Source organism: Jaculus jaculus, chromosome 7, assembly GCF_020740685.1.
Source record: "Jaculus jaculus isolate mJacJac1 chromosome 7, mJacJac1.mat.Y.cur, whole genome shotgun sequence".
Classification (NCBI taxonomy): domain Eukaryota; kingdom Metazoa; phylum Chordata; class Mammalia; order Rodentia; family Dipodidae; genus Jaculus; species Jaculus jaculus.
Window position 1 is genome coordinate 137,360,025 of NC_059108.1, and position 16,408 is coordinate 137,376,432.

A 16,408-nucleotide genomic window follows, 5' to 3' on the forward strand; every position below is an offset into this window, starting at 1 on the left:
CTCCAGCCCCCCTTTTTGAGTTTTTAAGACTTGCAGTTTATTGGTGTGTTTTCTGTCAATATTGACATCATTGGAGTACTACCCCAGTGCCACATGTCAGGCATCATTACCTTCCTTATATCGTATCTGCATGCTTCCTGGCTTGTCTCCTTTTAAAAAATGCTGAGTATCTATCAGCATTATTTTAGGTAATGCCTCATTATTGCAGTTTCTAGTAAATCACAAGTGAGGTTTTTCTTCTGCCATTCATTTTTATCTTTAAATCAACTTAAGTAATTTAATTATTTGTCATCAGAGATTGATATATTTTGATAATAAAGTTTGAAAACCAGGTTTTAGTGAGTACTATTTTAAAGGTGACTATATACTTCCTTCTTTTCCAGCCTAAAAATAATTTTCATTTAATAAAAGCACTGAAAACACAAACACAAATTATGATTTGGTGAATTTTCTTCTCCTCCTAGATTAAACAGTATTTTGTTACCTGGTGGAATCCATGGTGAACTGTGCAGTCACTTTTTGTTTTTGTTTTGTTTTGTGTTCTTAACCCACTAGATTCTGAAAGAAAAGGAAGAATTGAAAAGTCAGCTTTATACAGCCTTTCAGCAGATCGAGAACCTCAGAAAGGAGCTGAGCGAGGTCCTGAGCAAGCACGCCATGCAGGAAGAGGAGCTGCACCGCAAGGAGGAGAAACTGAGTGAAGTTGAGTCTCATCGGGCTGACCTCGACCTGGAAGCCAGGAATTCCCTGGACACCATCCATAGACTGGAAAGTGAACTGAAAAGACAGAGTAAGATACAAGGTGAGATCAAAGCTGAGAAAGCCCACCTGGAAGAAGAGATTGAGGAACTGAGGAAGAGCCAGGCTCAGGACAAGTGTAAGCTTCTCCAGATGCAGGAGTCCATCAAGGACCTGAGTGCCGTCCGAGCAGATCTTGCTACTAAGCTGGCTGAGGAGGAGCGAGCCAAGAAGGCTGTGCTTAAGGACCTCGCTGACCTCACGGCCCGGGCGAAATCCAAAGACGAAGAAACTGCGACCATCATCACGCAGCTGAAGTTAGAACGAGATGTTCACAAGAGGGAGCTGGAGGACCTCACCTCATCCTTGCAGAGTGTGAAAACGAAGCACGAGCAAAACATCCAGGAGCTGATGAAGCACTTCAAGAAAGAGAAGAGCGAAGCGGAGAATCACATCCGGACACTGAAGGTAGCAGTGCTGAATTACCGTGATGCTGTGAGGGAATATTTCTGGTGGCTCATGAAGTTAATAAAGCGTAAACTTTGAGAGATCATTCTGTATTCCCAAGCACTGAAGGGAAGATAAAACCAACAATAAAGAGGTTTATTCATGCCCGCTCGGCCAGGTCGGAATGAATTACAGCAGCCACCTGGGAGCACCTGTTTCAGAGCATCAAAGCACTTTAACAAGAACCTTTAGCCATTTGGGGAGTTCAGGAAAGGTAGAGGTGGCAGTAAGTTGTGGACCTGAAGTGCGCCCTCGTTCAGCATTTATGACCTCCTAAAATACAAAAGGCAAAGACTTGTCAAGGCCATAGCAGCTATAGCCACTGTCCTTATTAGTATGGTAACTAAAGTTACAGTTTATAGGCTGTGTAAACCCAGGCTTGTGAGATTTACTGTTTCTGTTCCAAATCAAAGCTGCCAGGGCAAACTCCTCATTGAGACCTTGCATTTGGGAAATGTTTCTGAGGTGTAACGGCATTGGGGTAATCACCACGCAGACAGCCATTTGACAGCATGATTGACAGTCATGATTGATCAGTCTGTCTTTCTGCTTTACTTTTTGTGGGTAGCACATGTGATTTAGATTCTGTGGTCTTTATTATGTTTTACTTTCTCTTCATCAGAATGAAACTCCATGAGGATGTGGATTTGAGTCTAGTTTGTTTACAGCTGTATACCCAGTGTCTCAAATATTTTCTAATACCTGGTAACTATCTGTTAACTAGGTGAATGAGTAGATAAATGTTAAAGGTTGATAATATTTTTAAGTCCTTGAAATGCAACTTCTTCTTTAAAAATACTTATGATGTAAGAAGTTACATTGAGTCGGTGACATTTTGTGGATTCGTTTCTAATCCTGTCTAGATTTTGGAGGTAGTGGCTTTGGGACCATTAGCTGGGATGGCATGTCAGAACAGAGGTTGGTAGAGTAGTCCAGCCATCCTTAGTAATCCCTGGTTAGCACAGTTTTAGCTATATCGTTGTATATGCTGCCTGTATGAACACCGTTGCCCTCTGCCTGTGAAACTATGACATGTCATAGGAGATGGTAAAATGAAGTCTGTACACTTTCATATTTCTTGAATATAGTGAAATAGAGACACAAACAAAGTAGAATTAGGAATATGAGGAAGATCTGATTGTACAAATAGTATAATAAAATTTATATTTTATGTTGATTGATTAGCTATGACATATAATACTAGCAAACATTTTTCAACACTTAGTGTTGGTTATTGCTCTAGTAATTTTATATGCATGAAGTATTAATATATTATCTCCATGTAATATTATTTTCTTACTGAAAAGAAAATTGAGGCTAAGAAATTAACTAGTTACTTACCCCTGGTCTTAACTGGACAGTCATTGCCACATGATTGGAGCCAGTGGTATAACTGTAGATGTGGACAGGGTATGGGGCTCTAGTGTGATGTGGTGTAACCGTAGATCTGGACAGGGTATGGTGCTCCAGTGTGATGTGCTGTAACCGTAGATCTGGACAGGGTACGGGGCTCCAGTGTGATGTGGTGTAACCGTAGATATGGACAGGGTACGGTGCTCCAGTGTGATGTGGTGTAACCGTAGATCTGCACAGGGTACGGTGCTCTAGTGTGATGTGGTGTAACCGTAGATCTGGACAGGGTACGGTGCTCCAGTGTGATGTGGTGTAACCGTAGATCTGGACAGGGTACGGTGCTCTAGTGTGATGTGGTGTAACCGTAGATCTGCACAGGGTACGGTGCTCCAGTGTGATGTGGTGTAACCGTAGATCTGCACAGGGTACGGTGCTCCAGTGTGATGTGGTGTAACCGTAGATCTGGACAGGGTACGGTGCTCTAATGTAATGTGGAGTAGCAGTAGATCTGGATAGGGTACGGTGCTCCACTGTAATGTGGAGTAGCAGTAGATCTGTGCTTTTTCTTTATATGGCATAGCTCCTGACAAGAGCTAGAAGGCTGTTAGGGCCCAGCAGTTCTTTGTTAAACCTAGTTACTTTTCAGCTAGGAGTAATCCTCATCTCATGTTCTGTTTTCTATATCACCTACACTTCAACCTATTTTCCTCCAGCAAAGAGAGTTGACAGCAGAGGTCCTCTCCTTTTGGCATATTTGAAGCTTTGCAGGTAGTGCTGGAATGTTACACTTTCAGCTTCACTTAGTTCTACTTTTTGAGAGTCTAATAATTTTCTCTTAGTCTAGAATCAGCTATCTTTTGCTTAGATTTAAATTTAAAATATTTTTGACCCACTGAAGGTCCTATTAATATTTTCTGAATATTGTGCTACTTTTTAATTATAATTCCAAAAAAATCATCAAAAGGGCCTTTTATCAGAGCAGGAATATGCAAGATTGGAGCTTTATGTTTTTGCCAATTATGGGGCTGTATAATGTAGGTTAAATGTGGTGTCCCCCATAAGTTCATGCGTTTTGAATTGCAGCTTTGCTGGAGGAGGTGTGTTGTTGGGAGTGGTCTTACTGGTGGTATAGCTAGCTTCCCCTTGCCAGTGATTGGCACACTCCCCTCATGTTGCTGTTCACCTAACGTTGGCTGAAAGGTGATGTCTGACCTCTGCTCATGCCATCGTTGTCCCCAGCCATCATGGAATTTTCCCTTGAAGTTGTAAGCCAAAATAAACCTTTTCCTTCCACAAGCTGCCCTTGGTTGGGTGCTTTGTGCCAACAATGAGAAGAAAACTACAACGCAGGTTAAGTCTTTTTGAATACTTTATAAGCAAAATGGGAATAGTGTTTTCATATGACTGGGCTATTATGGGTAGAATAGTTTTAAATCCTGAAATGAAATGCATATATAATGAAAACCATAATAGTAGATAAGTTCCTAGGTAAATTATTAATTGATGTACTGAAAAATATAAAACACTGGCTCCTTGGGGAGAAGGTACACTTTTAACTTGTAGAATTTGTCAAGTTCAATGGTGTGAATATTCCTGTGTTGACTGATTTCACATGAGACATAGGTTGGTGGGGACCAATTTGTTCTTGAGGTCTCTGTAAGTTGTACCCACCGTCACTAACTGATTTCACATGAGGCACGGATGGGCTCAGGCTAGGTTGTCCTTGAGGTCCCTGGGAACTCTGTCCACCGTCACTGACCTTCTGGGTCAGCTGTCTCACTCACCTGTCCTTTTTATGGGACTTAAGTAAAGTCGTCCACTGAAACTTAAAATTGTAATTGGGCAATTTTCCTGATGAGAGACTTTATTTTGTAAATTTATTTTGGGGCTCTGAATACAGGATTGCTCATAAAAAAATCAATTCCTTTGTTAATTCAAAGTGGCATTAGGTCTTAGTTGAATTTTGTGAAGTAAATAAAATATAGATTTTATCTAGCTCTCACAAAGCTTCTTTTCGCAGGAAGCTGTTTCCAGGGGTTGTGTTCCTACATGCCTAATTAATCACACACAGTGAACTTAGGAAATAACAGAAGCGGGGCTGGGAGGTACAGCTCACTGCGGAGTGCTTGCCTAGGTGGCACAAGTTGTGGCTACCATCCGTACATCCTAGCACTGCAAAGGGACAAAAAGAAATGCGTACCAATGAATGTAGTAAGTCATATTTTCAACAGATAGTATATAATTGCTTATAGAGTATTAGTAACTGGTAGGTGTGCCTAATTACTGTTGAAAATTGAAAAAAATATATATTCACACATACACACACATATTTTGCTCCACCTTTCCTTCCTTTATTTATTTATTTTTATTTATTTACTTGAGAGTGACAGACAGAGAGAGAAAGAGGCAGATAGAGAGAGAGAATGGGTACGCCAGGGCCTCCAGCCACTGCAAACGAACTCCAGACGCATGCGCCATCTTGTGCATCTGGCTTACGTGGGTCCTGGGAAATTGAGCCTCGAACCAGGGTCCTTAGGCTTCACAGGCAAGTGCTTAACGGCTAAGCCATCTCTCCAGCCCCATTATTTTTTTGATTAAGGGCTAATTATATGTTGTGACTCCACTCTGGTTACCAGGGACACTGCAGTGAGACATTCAATTCCCTATCTCTTCAGGGTGCCCACTATCAACTTGAGGAGAGTGGTCCCTTTCTTTCAGTAGTGCAACAGAGGTGGCAAAGGGAACTGTGGAAATACAGGTAGGTTCCTGCTGTACTTGGCTAGGGAGACAAGACTGGCTTTTGGAAAGGGGTGATGTTCCAAGAATTGGCAGGTAGTTTTTAAAAGCATTTGGTGGTGTATCTTTTGAGAATGTAGGTATTAGGATTTCCTGGGTCAATAGCACTTGTTACTGTTTTTAACTTCTTTGAGTTCACCCATATGGTAAGTCCTTGAATCCCATGTGCAAAACATATTATTCCTAATATGTATTCTTCCAAGCTGATTTTGGTTCTATACAAACAAATATGGATCAGAAGGCATTTATGATACCATTGGTGCTGAATATACTCTTTCCTATTGCTTTTAGTTTCTTGCTGCTTAAATAATCTTTTTAACACCACAAGAGTATTATCAATAATAGATCGGTCAAAAAGTACACAGTTCTGTCCTAAAATCCTGGAACTAGGAATAACAGGAATGTTAAGCTCTTTTACTAGGTGAGAAGGTGGATGGGTCTGAAGCATCATCTTGTGTGGTAGTTTCCACTCAGGATACTTCTGTCATAACTCCTTCTGCTTTCCGCGGCTAAGGCTTCTTTTCACGGTATAAATCCCTAGCCTCCACCTCCATCGAACACTTCTCCCTCTTTGTTGTCAAATTGACTGTTGCCTCTTTCTCGTTTTCTTGTCCTGCCATCTTTAGCACCTAGTATAGTGCTTGTCACTTAAGAAATGTCTGACATGATCTGGTGAGTGACTAAGTAAATGCAGAGAACATTCCCTTGATTTTAATTTCTGCATATGAACAGGAGAGGTAAAATCTTGAAGCCCTACCCCACTGATTAAGTGTGGGATTTGTTTGGTGTCATTTGGTGACAGCCAGCAGGCTTTCTCTTTTTCTCTTTATCTCAGGCAGAAAGCTTGGAAGATAAGAACATGGCAAAAGTCCATCGCTGTCAGTTGGAGAAGCTGAAATCGCAGTGTGAGAGACTGACAGAGGAATTAACCCAGAATGAAAATGAGAACAAAAAACTGAAGCTGAAATACCAGTGTCTGAAGGACCAACTAGAAGAAAAGGTGAGCACAGAAAGACTTCGGATCTAGAAGCAGCTCCTGTCTCCGGCTCCCAGTGCTGAGATCACAGGTGCTTGCTCCCGTGCCAGTCTTCACGTGGCCACAGGGGATCCGAACTACAGTCCTCAGGCTTGTGTGGCAAGCACTTTACCCGTGGGACCATTTTCCAAGCTCGGATTTTATATATCTTTAATATGCTTATATGTTGACTGTAAACCAGTAGATACATGGTCAGGTGTATAATTTTTTCACTTGTGACATGTTGTTGGTGCTCAGAGGTGAATTTTGGGCCCTTTTAAATTTTTGATTTTTGGACTCAGGATGTTCAATGTTTAATAAAGTCCAGACAGTGTGGCCAGTACAGAGAATAGGTGATCTTGAGAACTCTAAATATACACTATAAATGCACATTTCTCTGTATTGTTGAAGATTGGTTCCAGGATCTCCCAAAGATACTAAAATCTACAGATACTAAGTCGTACGTTTTAAGCCATCTTTACATTTCTTAAATGATTCAGTGTAACTACTATGTAGTTACATGGCATTACTTAGGCAATAATGACAAGGAAGCAGGTCTGGACATATTAATTATACACGGACATTTTCCATCATTTGTTTTGTTGAGTGTAGAGCTCATAGAGCTAGTGGGCTGAGTGTGAAGGCTGCATTTTCTTGAATGTTTATTTTTGGTATACATTGTTGTCATATATCTTTAAATAATTGACTTGACACATTCCTTAATACTAAGGAATAAAAATAAGGAATAATAAGATATCTGTAGATCAAAGTTTTTTTTTTTTCTTTTCTTTTTTTTTTTCCGAGGTAGGGTTTCACTCTAGCTCAGGCTGACCTGGAATTCACTATGTAGTCTCAGGGTGACCTCAAACTCACGGCGATCTTCCTACCTCTGCCTCCCAAGTGCTGGGATTAAAGGCATGCACTATCATACCTGGATGTATATCAAAGTTTATTGAGTTGTGTTATCTTTTATGGACAAAATGAATTTGTATCTCTTTTTAAAACTTTAGATTTTTTTACTTTATTTATTTATGAAAGAGAATTGGCACACCAGTACATCCAGCCATTGCAAATGAACTCAACACATAATGCTACCTTGTGCATCTGGCTTATGTGGGTACTGGGGAATTGAACCTGGGCTCTCAGGCTTTGCAGGCAAGCATCTTAACCACTGAACCAAGTCTCCAGCTCTCTCTCTCTCTTTTTATCCTATTTTAGAGAGAGACAGATAGTGAAAGAGAGACAGAGAGAGCATTGATGCACCAGGGCCTCAGCCACTGTATTTGAACTCCAGATGCTTGTACCACCTAGTGGGCATGTGTGACCTTGTGCTTGCCTCACCTTTGTGGGTCTAGCTTACATAGGATCTGGAGAGTCAAACATGGATCCTTAGGCCTTATTGGCAAGTGCCTTTTCCACTAAGCCATCTCTCCAGCTCTTGAATCTGTTTTTTAACTGGGAGGGGGGAGGTTCATCTTTATGTAGTTGTTTCAAACTCAAAGCCTCCATGTTATCATCCCAATAGTATAATAATACCTTTATTTCTATAGGAACACATATGAGAATGTATATAAAGAGCTTAGTGCAATATCTGATATCTGATGTATGAATTAATGGTAGCTGCTATTGTTTCTGCTATGTTTCCATATACATGTCTATATATATATATATATATTTGTGTGTTTATGTATATATGTATGTGTAGTTCAACCAAGCAGTCAACTCCTCAGAAAATATTGATAGGACTTCCTGTATCACAATAATGTGATGATGATGGTGATGATGATGTCTGTAGTCATCTAAAAAGCAGCAAAACTTTTCTGGTGAAAAATTAAGAACCAGACAGTGTTCATAATTTGAATCAGTTGGTTCACCAAAGAGGCCTCTGTGAAGGAGCTAGCAGCCTGTCTACAAGCTATACTGAAAGCATGATGATAAATGAATCTAACAGATGGGCAGACTGAGAGTTCCTTTTGCCATTTGAGTAGAGGTATCACATCGTGGTCATCTTTCCCTATTTAGGTCAGGTACAGAGTCTGAAACATGGTAGGTGGTTAAAAAAAAAAGATTCCTGTGTACATGCATGTTCTTGTGTTCACACATTTGTAAGGTGGCCAGACTAGGGAAACACCCCAACAACAAAATAAGACCAAACATAGATGAAGATGTCAGTGAAGGGAAGTCCAGTTGCTGATAAGCCTTATGTTTATAGTTTAACCAACATAATGATAAATGTGGTTTCATGTTGTGAAGGAGATGACAGTGCATCCTGTGTCCTCTTTCTTTCTTTCTTTCTTTCTTTCTTTCTTTCTTTCTTTCTTTCTTTCTTTCTTTCTTTCTTTCTTTCAGACAGAGAGAGGGAGAGAGATGGAGAAAGTGTGAGAATAGGTGCAACAGGGCCTCCAGCCATTGCAAACAAACTCAAGATGCATGCACCATCTTTTGCATCTGGCTTATGTGGGACCTGGAGAATCGAACCTAGGTCCTTAGGCTTTGCAGACATGTGCCTTAACCACTAAGCCATCTCTCCAGTCCCCAAAAGGGAAACTAAGTGTCATCCTTAACCTAAACCTGTGATGCTATAAGGATGACTATCTTAGGTAACATTTTTTAAAAGATATGTTTTTGAATGTGTGGGTAGTCAGTGGTATTTGTGCATGTGTGTGTGTCCTGTGCACGCAGGTGTAGAAGCCATGGAATGCCGTGTCCTCTGTCACTCTGCTGCCTTGTTTTTCTGAGACAGTCTTTCACTGAACCTGGAAGAGTGCTTTTTTTCGTCAGACTGGCTAACCAGGGAGCCATAGTAGTCCTGTCTTTGTCCTCCTCAGTGCTGGCCTTATAGGAATGTGTGACCAGGGCTAGCTTTTTATGGGCTCTGGGATTGAACTCAGGTCCTCATGCTTAGGCAGAAAGTGCTCCTACCCACTAAGCTGTTTCCACAACTACTTAGCCATTTTTTTGACTGTGTATTTTCTTGTCATAAGATAAGGGAAGGAATGTTAAAACGTCAGAATTGAGGTAAAGCTTTGGCAGGAGTGATGGCATTTATCAGCAGGGAAGATGGCTGTTAGTTCATGTGCTCTGAATAAGTTTCTTTGGTGTATTTTTTTTATATATTCAATGGTGAGATGTATTAAATGAGGTTTTTTTCTGACATCTGATTTTACTTTGTCAGATGTTACTTTTCAATTTTACATGACAAAGAGAGCAAGCATTATGTGACCCATAGGACTTTTACATGTGCATTTAAGACTTAATTATGAACATCTTTTCAGGGACATAGCTCTCTTGAAATGTTACAGAAATAGTTTTCTTCTATGTGTAGTATCATTAAAATTTATTCCTTTTCCTGAAATTCTATAGGAAAAAAATTTACCTGAATTTGTGGGATATTGTTTATAATTATAGCAATTGTCAATAAAAATGTTTAAGAAAATAAAAATGTATATAAGGAAAAGGGGAAAAAATTAAGAAGAGAAATTATAGAGAGATTATTGCCATTATTCTTAGATATTTTTGCTAGAATAATTAGCTTGTAGTTTTTGTGCCTAGGTATATAAAGCTGAAAAAGCCAGAGGTTCCTGTCCCACTCATTTACTTCCCCTTTCACCCATCCATAATCACTCTCATACGTGTAACTGTCTCAAAGTAATTGCTGTTATAGGGTACCTTTTGGTAGCTATTCTCAATATTGTTGAAAGATTGTTCAGCCATTTATCAGGTTTTATACCTCATAAAAGTCTATGTGCTACCTCTAACAGGCATTAAGTCAGTAGCAGTGGACTATTGAGTCTAAGGTGACATTGCCCAAAACATTTGGCATCAAAGAAATTGTAAGATATAAAAGGACCATAAACATGATTAACTCTCAACATTATATTTTTTAGATGAGCCTCTGGCATGGAAACTTCATTGATTTGCCCAAGGTCTGTCTCTCTTCTTTGGTAGGAATAAAAGTAGAGCTCAGGGTTACCTGACCCATTCTTTAAAACAAAATTTATTTCAGAAAGAGAGAGAGAGAGAGAGAGAAAGAGAGAGAGAGAGAGAGAGAATGAAAATGAGTAGATGAATGTGCCCGGGCCTCTTGCCACTGTAAATGAACTCCACATGCATGTACCACTTTGTGCACTTGGCTTTACCTGGGTACTAGGGAATCAAACTTGGGCTGGTAGGCTTTGCAAGCAAGTGCCTTTAACCACTAAGCCATTTCTGCAGTCCCAGGTGTATTCTTTCCATTGTACTGGAGTTGGTTTAACCAGATGCTCAGCTAAGTAATGCTGGCTTATTTCAGTAGCTACCCTTAACTGTCTCTTGTTTTTAAGAAGAGGACATTAACTTCCATGAAGCAGGATACTTTAAGGCCAAATTCTGGGACATCTAAGGCACTGATGCTATATAAGAACTTAAGTGTTAATATCAAGATTCCTAGAAATGTAATTTTGTTCTTAACTGTGAAATGCTTTATTAAAATCATTTGTAAAATGATACCTACTAACATCTTTTTTAAAGCTAAGGCTATATTGGATAAAAAATTGAAAATAATTATCTTATACAAATATGGACCTTGTAACATGGTGATTATATTCCACATTTACAAGTACAATTATAATGATTTTCAATAGTGGACTCTAAAATTGAGAAAATATCATTACTATCCCAGCATTTTGTAAAAGCATGGTAGGAACTGGATATGAGCACAGATTCTTTGTATTTTCTTCTCTCTCTTTTTTTTAGTATCACAATATGACTTATCATTTGTGTCTTTTTATTGAATTCTTAGCATCAAATGTAAATTCATAGTTATTACATTCAATTCTTCTATCTTTTCTTCTGACATTTTGAAATGAGTGCCATTACTCATTTTGTTTGAAAAAATATAATTAAAACCTGAAATTTACACAGAAAACATATCTGTGAAAGGAAAAGTGAACAAGTTTTTAAAATTTTTGTGTTTTGGAGGTGTAAAGAGAGTAGACGCTAAGGGTTGTCAGTATAGAAATGATAACGACGTGAAGTAATTTATTTCTTACTTAGCCAGATTCAATCAGTCCCCAGTGTATAGACACTTGCAAAATATTGTGTTGTACACAGTAACAACATTCAGTGTTATCTGTCAATTAAGAAGATTGTGGTTTGGTTTTAATTTGACCATCTATTTGGGATTGCTCTTTTTGATTGTGGGAAAATAGATGATTGTCAGATGTGTGTTCTATAAAGTTTGAAAAATTGCATTTTCCTATTTTTGGCTCATTGCTATCTGATGTCACAGGCAGAGTTCTCTGATTTCAGGGTTCTCAAGAAGAATGAGAATGAGAGGACACACACATGCTGTTGACTACCAGCAGCTTTTCCAGTGCTTACTCTTTAGGCTCCTTTCAGACAGTTTGCTTTCTTTGATATTATTAATATTTTTAAGCTTTGTCTATTTTAATTCCTATGACTGGAATGAATCTGTATTCATCAAATATTCATTTGAAAGCAAACTTAAGTAAGGCTTTCTAAACCCATTGGATGTTATATAATTATTGTTAGATTCCTGTCTTTTTTTTTTTTTTTGTCGAAGTAGGGTCTCACTCTGGTCCAGGCTGACCTGGAATTAACTCTGTAGTCTCAGGGTGGCCTTGAACTCATGGCAATCCTCCTACCTCTGCCTCCCAAGTGCTGGGATTAAAGGCGTGCGCTACCACGCCCGGTGGATTCCTGTCTTTTAAAAATAACAGTAGGGGGCTGGAGAGATGGCTTAGAGGTTAAGGCGCTTGCCCGCGAAGCCTAAAGACCCGTGTTTGACTCTCCAGAACCCACGTAAGCCAGATGCACAAAAGTGAGGCAAGTGCAAGGTCACACATGTCCCCCTAGGTGGCACAAGCATCTGGAGTTTGATTGCAGTGGCTGAGGCCCTGGCATGCCAGTTCTCTGTTTCTCTGTCTCTCTCTAAAATAATAAAATTAAGAAAACAATAGTTGGGTTGGAGAGATGGCTAAGTGGTTAAAGGCACTTACTTGCAAAGCCTGATGGCCTGGTTTTGATTTCCTAGTACCCATACAAAGCCAGATGCACAAAGTGTTGCATGTATCTGGAGTTTGTTTGCAGTGGCAAGAGGGCTTGGTTCACACATAGTCTCTCTTGCTCTGTCTGTCTGACTCTTTCTGACTCAACTAAATAAATAAAAGTATAAAAAAATTAAAAAAGAACAATAAAATTAACAATGTAAAATTCAAGGTAAAAATGACATTTTCTTTTTTTTTTTTGTTTATTTTTATTTATTTATTTGAGAGTGACAGAGAGGAGGAGGAGGAGAGAGAGAGAGAAAGAGTGAGAGAATGGGCACTCCAGGGCTTCCAGCCACTGCAAACGAACTCCAGACGCGTGTGCCCCCTTGTGCATCTGGCTAACGTGGGTCCTGGGGAGTCGAGCCTCGAACTAGGGTCCTTAGGCTTCACAGGCAAGCGGTTAACCGCTAAGCCATCTCTCCAGCCCAAAAATGACATTTTCAATTATTTAGAAAGGGCTTTTGTTTCAGTTATTTGTTATTAAGTTCAGAGTCCTTGACTTTTACAAAGAATCTACTGAAACAACCGTATGTTTCTCTTGTATCAAACCATATGTCAGATGTTAAGACAAAAAAGTTCAGGGTGCAAAAGTGGAGTGAATATGCCATTAAAAGGTACAGAGGCATTTGTACCAGCAATTCTGTCAGAGGAAGGGGCAAGAAATGGAAGTACACAGAAATTGTCCCCCAGAGCCTCATATGTTTGTGATTACACATCAGTCTTACTCTTTTTTTTAAATTAAAAAAATTTTTTTTGGTTTATTTTTATTTATTTATTTGAGAGCGACAGACAGAGAAAGAGGCAGAGAGAGAGAGAGAGAGAAAGAGAGAGAGAATGGGTGCGCCAGGGCTTCCAGCCACTAAGACGAATTCCAGATGCATGCGCCTCCTTGTGCATCTGGCTAACGTGGGTCCTGGGGAATTGAGCCTTGAACCGGGGTCCTTAGGCTTCACAGGCAAGCACTTAACTGCTAAGCCATCTCTCCAGCCTAGTCTTACTCTTATTTGGGAGGTGGAGCCTGGCAGGAGGAGGTGTGTCCTTGGGGTTGGGCATTGGGACTTTATATTGCAGCCTTCTTGCTAGTGCTAGTTTTTAAGCCTGCTGAAGCCGTGGTTATGGAGGGAGGGGAAAGCCTTTTACACCTAGGTGTTTACACGCGGGTACCTTTCCTCTCTTCTGCCAGCACTACTGTTTCACTCAGCATCTCAGCCTTACCCCATTGTCAGGTACCTTGGTCTTACTCTACTACATCATTAATCAGAACTTTCTCCCAGCCTGTGAAGGAAACAATGTGAGGTGCCTAGTTAATAGCAGAGAAGGAACTGTCTATACCTAACCTACCAAATAGCAGCATTTTTGCCTTAAAACACCACTCTTGTAGTCGAATTACCATGTTCTTTCCTGAGTTAAGTATTTATAAAGAACCAGTTCATTCTCTCACACAGGGGTGCAGCGTCACTCACCGGTGGATGTTATTAAGTCTAACTTGAGAAGTGCTTCTGCGTTGTCCCTGATTATGACCTGCACCTGCTAGGAACTCATGATTTTTTTTTTAAAACATTTTATATACCTATTTTATTTATTTGAGACAGAAGGAAAGAGAGAGAGAGAGGGAGAGATTGAGATTGAGAGATTGAGAATGGGTGTGCCAGGGCCTCTACCACTGCAGATGAACTCCAGATGCATGCACCACCATGCACAGCTGGCTTATGTGGGACCTGGAGAATTGAACATGGGTCCTTAGGCTTGGCAGACATATTCCTTAACCACTAAGCAATCTCTCCAGACCCCAGCACTCATGTTTTTGACATCGCCTGGCCTTGATGGTTATAGTTGTTAGCTATTGTTGAAATGTTTGTCCTCAAAGAGTTTAACAATAAATTTGTGCAGAAGAATGCTCCCCCAAACTTACTGAAACATCAGTTATGAGTTCAGAGTTTGTTTTCTATTCATTACTATATAGTTGGGATCTAGTACCATTGGTTATAGTAAAAAGAAAGTGAAGGAACTATAAATTTATTGATTGATTGCTACATGAGACACTCGATTACTTTCTAGGATACACAAAGAGTGGTAAAATTTTTGCTGGAGAGGAAGTCAGTCTGGTGAGGAGACTGACTTTGTAATACACAGTGGTGAGTAGTAGTTGTAGCATGAACTCATGAAAAGTTTCATAGAACTAGGGTCATGGTCTAACATTCCTGTCAAAGCATCAGGTTGTCTGTTACTGTCATGTCCATGTCTATGAGGAAGGTGCAAGTCTTTGGAATTTTATCATGAATCAGGAATTCTTCCAGTGAGTGAAATTTTTTTTTAAAATTTAATTTATTAGTTTTCTTTTCAGTAAATACAGGCAGTTTGGTACCATTATTTAGGTTCATCTGTGATCTACCCCCTCCCATTAGGCCCTCCTTGTTAATGAAAATGGGTTGTGCATTGTGGAGTTAGCCCCCAGTTATTGGTATGATAAATGTCTCTGCAAATCATGACCCAGTGAATGAGATTTTCTTGCCTTTTTTTCCTGAGTGCTGTTAGTCACACAGAAGCTCAAGTACATACATACATACAATCTAGGCAGCTTTTACACATTCATCTGAACACTTGAGATTAGAGTTTCTTTCATTTTGTTTTCACTATTTTTATACCAATAAAAACATCAAGTTTTCTTATACCAAAGTGCATAGCTATATTTTGAATTAAAAAAATTAATTTATATAAACGTGCTTTTTGAAGAAAAATTTTGAAAAAAAATTATTTATTGTCGGGTGAAAAGAAGATCAAAAGTTCATCGTTGGCTATACAGCCAGTTTGAAACCAGCCTATGCTATGAGAAACCCAGTTTCAAAAATACTTACGACATGACCAGTAGTAGATGACCTTTCTTAAAATTATTAGCTATGTTTTAGCTGTTGTGCAAGAAAATTGGAGCTGCAGTGTGGTATTTTTCCATAATAAACGCTTCACAAATTCCCAGTGAAAACTGTAGTAGACGTCTCCTCTGCAGCATTGACATTTCATGTGCCTTAGCTTTCTTGTAGCCATTGGCATGAGTAATAAGGATCTCTTCAGAGTCAGGAGAATGGCTTCCAGACAGGTCCAATTTTTGTTCAAGAATGTTTCATAATTTGCCTTGCAATGCTTGTGTCCTGAATTTAAAGCTTGAATACAGCCGAATAATGGAAATAGTCTTCCTCAAAACTCCTTGGGTGTTGTGTGTTAGGTCTGCAATTTCAACAAGCTCTGCTTCCAATGGCTTTCAATTTCATTCCATTTTATTTTTAGCTATTTGTATTATGTGATTTCTATCTTTTCTGTGTCTTATTCTTTCTCCTCTCCACCTAGATGATGTGTTAGAGATAGTGTTGAGGAAATAAATATTGCCCTACTTGATTGCAAAGTTAATTTTCAGTTAAAAGCATTATTTTTGAAAATGAAATGACTCATTTAGAAATTTGAGCATAGTTTATTTCACATAGTGTTTCTGTTAAAATGTATGAAAAAATGTAATTTCACGTACTGGAAATGAAGTGTCATTTGTGGAACTCTTAAGACATAGGAATCTCATAAATTTACTAAGCTGTTGTCATTTTGTGGTGCTGGGGATTGAACTCAGGGCCTTACCCATGCTAGGCATGTTCTCTACCACAGCACTACATTCCCAGCCCTTTAACTATTTTTCTTAGTTAAAAATTTTGCACATGACCAACTATGCCCTGGAGACGTCAGTGTGTGTTCTCACTAAAGCCACTGAGGGCGCTCTACCCCTGCTGCTTGCCAGCCTCCTCCCCGAGGACACTCAACACCCACCACAGCAGAGATCCTGAGGCTCCTACGAGCTCATCACTGACTGAAGCCGACTTAAAACTCACCCACCACAGCTCAGGGAATTTTGCAGAAGAGGGGGCGGAAAGATTGTAAGAGCCACAGGTTGAGACATAATGCCCAGAGG

General features: G+C 39.6%; 1 protein-coding gene across 1 annotated transcript in view; it reads left to right on the top strand.

Moving 5' to 3' along the window:
* The window catches only part of Cep128 (centrosomal protein 128), a 363,113-nt gene that overhangs the window by 141,955 nt on the left and 204,750 nt on the right, over window positions 1-16,408 (top strand). Inside the window, exons 16-17 of the mRNA XM_004649677.2 lie at window positions 556-1,206; window positions 6,230-6,394. Of these exons, the coding sequence (XP_004649734.2) occupies window positions 556-1,206; window positions 6,230-6,394 (816 nt within the window). The remainder of the gene's footprint in view (window positions 1-555; window positions 1,207-6,229; window positions 6,395-16,408) is intronic.